At 36.5% G+C, this 8,645-nt stretch overlaps 1 protein-coding gene across 1 annotated transcript in view; it reads left to right on the top strand.

Moving 5' to 3' along the window:
* Window positions 1-4,386, top strand: part of REL (REL proto-oncogene, NF-kB subunit) — a 51,055-nt gene extending 46,669 nt beyond the window's left edge. The window contains exons 8-11 of the mRNA XM_063441406.1: window positions 205-417; window positions 701-769; window positions 972-1,037; window positions 2,662-4,386. Coding sequence (XP_063297476.1) covers window positions 205-417; window positions 701-769; window positions 972-1,037; window positions 2,662-3,431 — 1,118 coding nt within the window. The 3' untranslated portion in view covers window positions 3,432-4,386. The remainder of the gene's footprint in view (window positions 1-204; window positions 418-700; window positions 770-971; window positions 1,038-2,661) is intronic.
* Window positions 4,387-8,645: the final 4,259 nt, after the last annotated feature.

The raw sequence follows: 8,645 nt of genomic DNA on the forward strand, positions 1-8,645 counted from the left end.
TCAAACCAAATGGTGTCGTGCAGGGTAAATGTATCTCCCTGGATGAAGAGGAGGACAGATAGATAGATTAGATAGACAGATAGATAATCTAGGGATTGCAACAAACGTTTTTTTTGTTTACAAGTAAAATAATAATATAACCCTTCCAGAGCCCTGTGTTATACAATTTTATAACATTATTATATTTCTGTTTTTTTCTTGAAGATGACATTGAGGTCAGATTTTTCACAGAAAACTGGGAAGCTAAAGGCACATTCGGACAGGCTGATGTACACAGACAAGTTGCTATTGTGTTCAAAACTCCTCCATTTCACCGTAACATCACGGACCCTGTTACGGTGAAGATGCAGCTTCGAAGGCCATCCGATCAAGAAGTCAGTGAAGCTATGGATTTTAGATATCTGCCTGATGAAAAGGGTGAGCAAGCTTTAAACTTTCACAGTATAAACCTTAACTGTTTCCTGACCAAATTACATTAGTTGTACTAGTAAAAACATGTTTGTAATTTTTTTTTTAAATCTATACAATTTATAAATAGTTTAAAAAGAAAAAAAAACATATATGGGGCTGGTACATTTCTAATTAGTAATAATGTGTAGTAATATATAGTGCAAATAATTTCACAATTGTATGTAGAATAAAAAAAAGTAATGTTTCTGGTTTCATTTTTTTATGTTTATTTTATTTTAATTTATCATAGATCCATATGGAAATAAAATTAAAAGGCAGAGGACATCTTCAGTTTTACAGCAGTTCAAACGGAGTTATGGTAAGTGAGAATCATTTCTGGCCAACAGATTTCATGGAATATAAAATGCTTGAAATCAATAACTGTTCTTATTATTTATTTGCTCCTCTCCCCTCCACCTCCCAAGAAGTATAAGTACGTTTGACAAAAACAATAGGAATTAAAGATGCCTATGTATGCTAATTTGTTTCCAATCATTTCCTTACTTTATGTCTTGTCCCAGAAATTGCTGAAACGTCAAAAATACCACAGGAGATATTTCGCCAAGCGGAGCGATTTATAAAACAAGGTAATTTTCACTTTAAATGTTATGTTTAATCTTATACGGCATGTAACATAACAGAATATACTTAGCCTCTCGTCTGTTCAATACTGTATTTATTTTTATTTATTTTTTAAAAGCAAAGTAAGCTAAAGCAATGGTTAAGTAGTAAAACCTATTTGAGGGGATAAGGACTCCTGTCTCCCCATACTGTATACATATTAGGAAGGTGATAGTCATATAAAGGGTTCTCAGGCCTCTCTAAGATAAACAAAAAAAGGAGAGAAGGTATATTTAAGAGTCCTTATCCCACCCCATCCATAAAATACTATCTTGATGGACAATGAGATAGGAGATCATTGTTTGTAATGGTGATCACCCGCAGCATAAGGGGGAAAGAGACCACTCATTTAAAAGGGCAGATTCTGCAGTTTCTAATAAGGGTATCATAGATTAAAGGGATCCAAAGGGTCTAGGGAAACAAAGCTATTTTTCTGGCACTATAAGTTTCTAAGGAGCCCCCCTCCCTGGCGCCCCCCTCTTGCAGGGCTGAAGGGGTTAAAACCACTCCAGCCACATACCTGAATCCAGCGCTGGGTCAGGCTCCTCTCCTGCGGACACCAGCCGGGAAGGGGGGGGAGACCTATTGCGCATGCGCGGCAATGACCGCGGTCGCATAGGAAAATCTGACACTGGAGTCCTCATGCAGAGCGTGAGGATGTCCAGTGTCAGATAACAGACTAAAGGTCAGTTTCAATTCCGGAAGCGCCCCCAGTGACTGTCTGGTAGACAGCCACTGAGGGTAGAGTTGGAGCTGCACTAAGTGCAATAGGGACACAGCACACAGACCACTTCAATGAGCTCAAGTGGTCTGGGTGCTTACAGTGTCCCTTTAAAGGGTACCTGTCATGTCACTTTTATACTTGGCAGAAATGAATTCCTCTTCATATTTCATCTATACATTGTGCTAACCAAATCGCTAGCAAGTGTATGCATTTCTTTATAAAACAATGCTAAAAACAGACAAACTATTGGCATAAACTCTATGCGGATGCCTGCCTGCATAAAAAACATGCATAGGGGCAGTGCTCGGTCCCAGCTTCAATGTGTTGCTGTGATCCTTGCTTCCTAAATGGAGGCAGTCCAAACAAGGAGGATCACGCCCATGAAGGGGCGCTAACGGCAGTGCTGGATCCGATAGAAATTGTATGAGTGTGCTTAAGGTAAGTTAAAAAAAACAAAACGCAACAGTACCATGCTGCAAAAGGAAACTGCCATAACTATATTGGGAGCACTCATTAATTTGATATTGTTTTCCCACCAAATTGTATCCACATGGACAAAAACACATCAAAGGATAAATAGAGCACATAAAATCAAGTACAATTGTATAGATAGATAGATAGGTAGGTAGATAAATAGATAGATAGAAATGTTTTACTTTAAAAAAAAAATGAGAACATGTCTCTGTATGCACTTATGTTTTTGAATAAAAATAAACTTGTGACTCCCTATGAATACACCTCTCACTAGCAGAAAAACAACCTACCGTACTCCACCGAATAATATCAAATGCTGTGCACACATCTGTTGACTTTATTAAGATATGCCTTGACTTTATTAAAAAAATATGTTTCCTTGCTTAAAACAGAGCCTGTATTTATCCAGCAAGATTGTGTGAAACCTACTCAAGTCATGCCACCTTCTTCAAGGTCTTTGTTTAATGATGGCATCTCAACAATGCTAGATACCCACAGGTTACACTCAGTGGCACCTGGAAATCAGCATATCACTTCTACAGTCTGGACTCAACCGAATTATAGCACCAGCCAATCTAATGAGTTCATGACAAGTTTATCCATTGGTGACTTTCCTTTTTCTTTCTCTGATGGCGTTTCCGATGGCTTGAATGTTCCATACCATCCAACATTTACAGCCACCGGTGATTCCACTTCTGCTCCCACATTGCATAGAAATGATGTTAACATTTGTGATCAAGGGCCAGGCAATTTGATGTCTGCCACAAATGGAGCAGTGTCTAGTTGTATTAGCGTCTCAAGGGAAGTGGATTTCATGACTGTTCAAAGTACCAGTTATCAGCCAAACCTAAAAGAACCAACAGCACTCAGGAATGAATGTTTCATGAGTGGACTGAAAAACATGAATGCATCTTCTTGTCCAAGTGTACTAACCAATAACTCTCAGACAGTTGGATATGCAGAACAGATGACATTGCCGCATGACGATATAACAGATCAGACGAGTGCGATCAGCAGAAACGACTTCTACATGAAATCCAACCAAAATGATGACCTTTGTTTAGGTTTAACTCTGGATTCTTCTGACTTAGAATCAATATTAAATTATGGGAATTCTCTTACACTTGATAAACAGAATGCACAATTTCAAATTGGACCATAAAATTCTGGCTCACACTATGGTTGGGAAAGATAGGTTCACTTTCTCTTGGATTTACGAAGAAACAGCAATAGTCAAACAAATCCATCCACAAATTAGCCGTCGTTATCTGCTCTTCAAAATCACAGCAGGCTCAGGTTGGGCCACGTCCCAAAAATATAACCAGTCAAAAACGTTCTTCTCAGTATTTTTTTCTGGGTTTCTCAAAGTTAATTCAAAGCCTATAGTTTTGAAAACAAAATGTGACTTATTCCATATGTTATGTTGTAAAAGTTTAAAGTCCCATGTAGACCACTGGACTATTTCAGAGGAGGACATTTAAAAATAGACATGGAAGATAAACTGTACAATTTTTAAATGTTATTTTTTGAGAAAATTAATTCCATAATTTATGGATTTATAAAAAAAATAAAAAAATTACAGTGAGTTGCGGTTTTGCCAAACTAGGCCAACATAGCTAGGCTGGAAAAGAGAATCTCCAATCATAAATTCAAGATGTAAAAATGTGCATGTCTATGAAATAATATGTATAGAAAAGCAACACGTTACATTACAATCTATATATTGTGCATTTAATTAAATGTATCCCCTCATCCTTTCTTACCATTCATCACCATCATCTAAAAAATACAAACAAGGAAACAATGAAAAAGCTTAAGGGACTACTTTGTAGGTGTAGTATAAGTCACAAGAGATTAACATATTTTGGATGAATGTTAATGGACTTTGAGGTATTTCAAACCACTAATAGCAATGCAACATGTATCAAAATGATCCCCACACTGCTACTCTGTAAGTATGTGCAACATAAACATTTCAGGAAGTGTAGGGTTAAAATAGAAATCTTTATCCTATTCCTTTAATATCACATACCACACAGGCATTGCAGCAGCTGCTTTGTAATAAGTTCCGCTCAGAAGTCTCAAACGTATTGAGTTGTCCCACTTATGTTGCACGTATTCATTACCCAACCCAATTAGTTGGTCCAATATTTTTTAAATAGTGCCAAAGTTCATTTATTTTTTACTATTGATGAAACAAAGGAACACCACACTCACTCGAGAACCTGGGTGCAACCTGACAATGATAGCTGAGAGACAGAAGATGGGCCTGGCACTCAAGGTTCAGAGAAGAAGCAGATTTATTGGGAGAGTTTACTGTAACGTTTTGACCCCAGAGGGTCTTTGTCAAGCTTGACAAAGACTGTCTGGGGTCGAAACGTTGCTGTACACCCTCCCAATAAATATTCTTCTTCTCTGAATCTTGAGTGCCAGGACCATCTTCTGTCTCTCAATAATAAAAGTAGATTGGTGCTTGTTTTGTAACAAAGGAACACTGCACTCACTTGAGAACCTGGGTGCAACCTGACCCAAGGTCGGCCAAACCTCAAATGATAGCTGAGAGACAGAAGATGGTCCTGGCACTCAAGGTTCAGAGAGGAAGCAGATTTATTGGGAGAGTTTACTGCAACGTTTTGACCCCAGAGGGTCTTTGTCAAGCTTGACAAAGACTGTCTGGGGTCGAAACGTTGCTGTACACCCTCCCAATAAATATTCTTCTTCTCTGAATCTTGAGTGCCCGGCCCATCTTCTGTCTCTCAATAATAAAAGTAGATTGGTGCTTGGTTTGGTTACTTTAAGGTGCTTGTGTAAAATATTGGTTCCACAAAAGTATTTTAGCTGAATTAGCTACAATTTAGGAATTGAAGTGGGTAAAGAGGCTAAGGAAGAACTATAGCCCAATACATCTCTCATATTAAAGACATAAGAAAACGTAAAAATAAATAATTACATGAAAAATAGACACACAGCTACTGTATTATATATATGTTATGCTCTTTTATTTTGTACTGATCATACTGTAACTTGTATATAATGGCCAGTTTTTTAAAGCATGAGTTCTGACAAAATGTTTTATACGGTTATACTTTTATATGTTAGAACTTATGCAGTATTTGCTGATACGCAAATGTTCATCAATGAATTTAATGACTATGTCATTGTATTTAGGCCTAAGCTAAGTGAAGAGGTACTTGAGACATCAACTAGGCACTATTTTGGTAAGCCATTAGACAGCCAATAAGTATGCACTGTATACTTGTATACTATTGAAAATAAATACGAGGCAAATCGGGATTTGGGCTCCCTAGTACATTGATGCGATCAGATTGCTGGGGGCTCAGTATTTTATTTTCAATGTCATTCATAGAAAGGATTGTAACAAACTATGGTTGCCACATCAGAGAGCTAGTGATTATGTAGCATTTTATTTTATTTTTTTAATGCAATATAATATCTATAAAAAAAATGGTACACTATGAATCAGTAATTTATGGCAAAATGGGTTAAATCGTTATGAAATGCTGCCTTCAGTTTTTAGTTTATATCAGAGCTCTTTAATGCTTATGTGTACTTCTTTTCTTAAAATATATAAAACAGATTTATTAAAAATCTGTTTGTATTGGTGTCTAAAGCATCCTAGTACATTTCCCTACTTAGGGATAGTCATCGCCATCTTATTTTTAAAAATGGCATAGTTAATATGTTGCTGATTTTATTTTTTAGTCATTCCACTGTATATACTGATGCATATAAACACGATTGTTAGCAATTTGTCAGTATAATTATAATGTTTAAAGAATACTGTCAGAGCAATCACAATTTGATGATATGATTTATGTAGAGTTTTTAATTGTTTATTTTTTTATATTGGTGATAAAGTTCTCAATTTCTATTGTTTAATATTAAACTGTATTTCCTCCTCAATATTTTGAGGAATAGAGCGTTTAATACTTCACTATTTTCTGATGTTTATTTTATTTTGAATGTTTAACATCTTACAGATGCCTCTAATCACAATGTTTGTTTTATTCCAGTTGAAAACTGGAATTGTACTTATTCTATCATGTTTATACTGTGTGTGCAAATTAATACATGTAAATGACAATACAAATGCAGTATGTCTTGTTATTTTTCCTTGCAAAATGATTTATAGTAATGGAGTGCACCGGGCTATTAAGAATTATTATTATTCATAAAGAGTGAAGACATGTTGAATCCACAGACAAAGCATGGTAGTGATCACAAAACTAAGGGAAATGAATGAAACATGAGTTGATAAAGGCCCTGCTTCAAGTCCTGTAATGGGAGGGCTGGCAAGGGGGGCAACTGTACCCTGGGCCTCAAGCATGTGAGGGCTGGCAAGGGGTAAGACCTGCAGCCTCACATCATGCAAGCAGCAGGCAAAAATTGCACAGGGTCTTGGCCAGTGCACCACTGTGTATGCTTGTGCAGTCAGTGTTATCCTTGTCTGGACTGGTCCAGTGAGATATTAGTAGGTGGAATGTAGCATCCAAGTCCTACCAGTCCACCCTACTACAATGAGAAGGTATGATGTCCTTGGAGATGTTTGCTAGTGACCACAGGGTGAGATGAGACAGTGATCATGACTTTCAAACACCTACAGGTTGTCATTGGTGGAAATGGATGACATGAATGTAAACTTGTTCAAGCAGGACCCTCATCAATGTAAAGTTTCTGTCAAAATTTTAAATATTTTGCCACCTTTATTGCTAAATCTCCATATTTATAATATTGTAAAGTACTGAAGAATACGTTGGTGTTCTATAAATGCCAATAATAACAACAGGTAATAAGTCTGAATACTACCTCATACCGATGAAGGTTACAATAAGATGGTGCTTTATAAATTCTAATAATAATAATTCTAATAACAGGTATCAGAGTCAGTGAATACTACTTCATATTGATGGAGTTTGTAATAGGTTGGTTCTATATAAATTCTAATAATAATAATAATTATAACAACAGGTATCAGTCAGTGAGTAGTACTTCATATTGATAGAGTTTGTAATAGGTTGGTTCTATACAAATTCTAATAATAATAATAATAATATTAGGTATTCGAGTCAGTGAATACTACTTCACACTGATGAATGTTGCAGTAATATATGATAGCAGATTGTGCAACTCCAGCAGCCTCTAACCTCAAATTTATACATTTATACCATCCACACGGAGATCTGTGAAAAAAAATAAAAAGAGAACTGACCAGAGAATATAATTCCTTTGTTAATTCACTACAATTCCAGTTTCAGTGAACAAAACCAGACGTCATCAATTGATAAGACCGAGAACCACCACGTTACACAGAGACCGCTTTGACGTGGGGGTGGGGTGGGGGGATATTTATTATGTAAGTGCTGCAGACTCCAACTCACATAATTCTGTGAACACTACTCTGAGCATTTTCCCATGCACAACATACCAGCCACCATCCCACTGATTGAACAATTAACAGGTGCTTCATGCTGAACATAAAAAAAAAAAATTAAAAAAAATTGTATGAACGACCAGGGCCCGTTAAAAGTCCCGATCAACTTCAAGTAGGGTTTGATGCACGTGAATAGTTTCAGATTACACTGACTCCTACACCAAGCTACGCACTGCACACACTGAAATGGAAATGTGGTGACGGAGAAGGAGGTGACAGCAAATGGGTCAAGAATAAGAAAAGCTAAGCTTTTTTTATTCTCTCCTCCATTTCCTCTTTTCGCAGATTCCTCCGAAAAAAAATAATCTCAAATTCAACCTGTTGAAAGGTTGTTTTTAATAGCAGTCACATATAGTTTGCCTGTAAGCACCTTACTAGCACATAATGTCCGCCTACACATTATCTTTGCCTTTTACTTTTTTTTGTGTCTTTTTTTCACAACAAACAAGGGGAGTTCCCAAATGTGTCACTAATATAGCACACATTTCACATCAGCAAAATGTAACGTAACAGGAAGCATTCGCCTCTGAAACACTTTTGTAGTACTTTAAAATACTTTATGCATGTAGAAAAGTGTGCGAGGAAGTTAACTTTGTAAAATTGGTTATTCGTTATATTGGAATCAAACGCAAATCAGCTAAATGTGCTGTTTATTCACTAAACGCCAACTAAACTAAAATGGCAGCAAAGTAAAAACATAATGACAACATTTAGGCCAAAATAAGATTTGGAAAAATCTTTCAGTTTGCTGTAGTCACAGCCATGTTAGTCTAGATTTTCATATCACTACAGTCTTGTGTTTGGGAAATAAACCACAAGTGGACAATCTGATGAGGGTCACAGTGCAATGATAAAAGGCCTCACAGTTTTGGTTTTTTTTTCAATATGGTTTTATTGGCTAACTAAATTTAGCCATTTGTGTGT

This window comes from Pelobates fuscus, chromosome 2 (genome assembly GCF_036172605.1).
Source record: "Pelobates fuscus isolate aPelFus1 chromosome 2, aPelFus1.pri, whole genome shotgun sequence".
Lineage (NCBI taxonomy): Eukaryota > Metazoa > Chordata > Amphibia > Anura > Pelobatidae > Pelobates > Pelobates fuscus.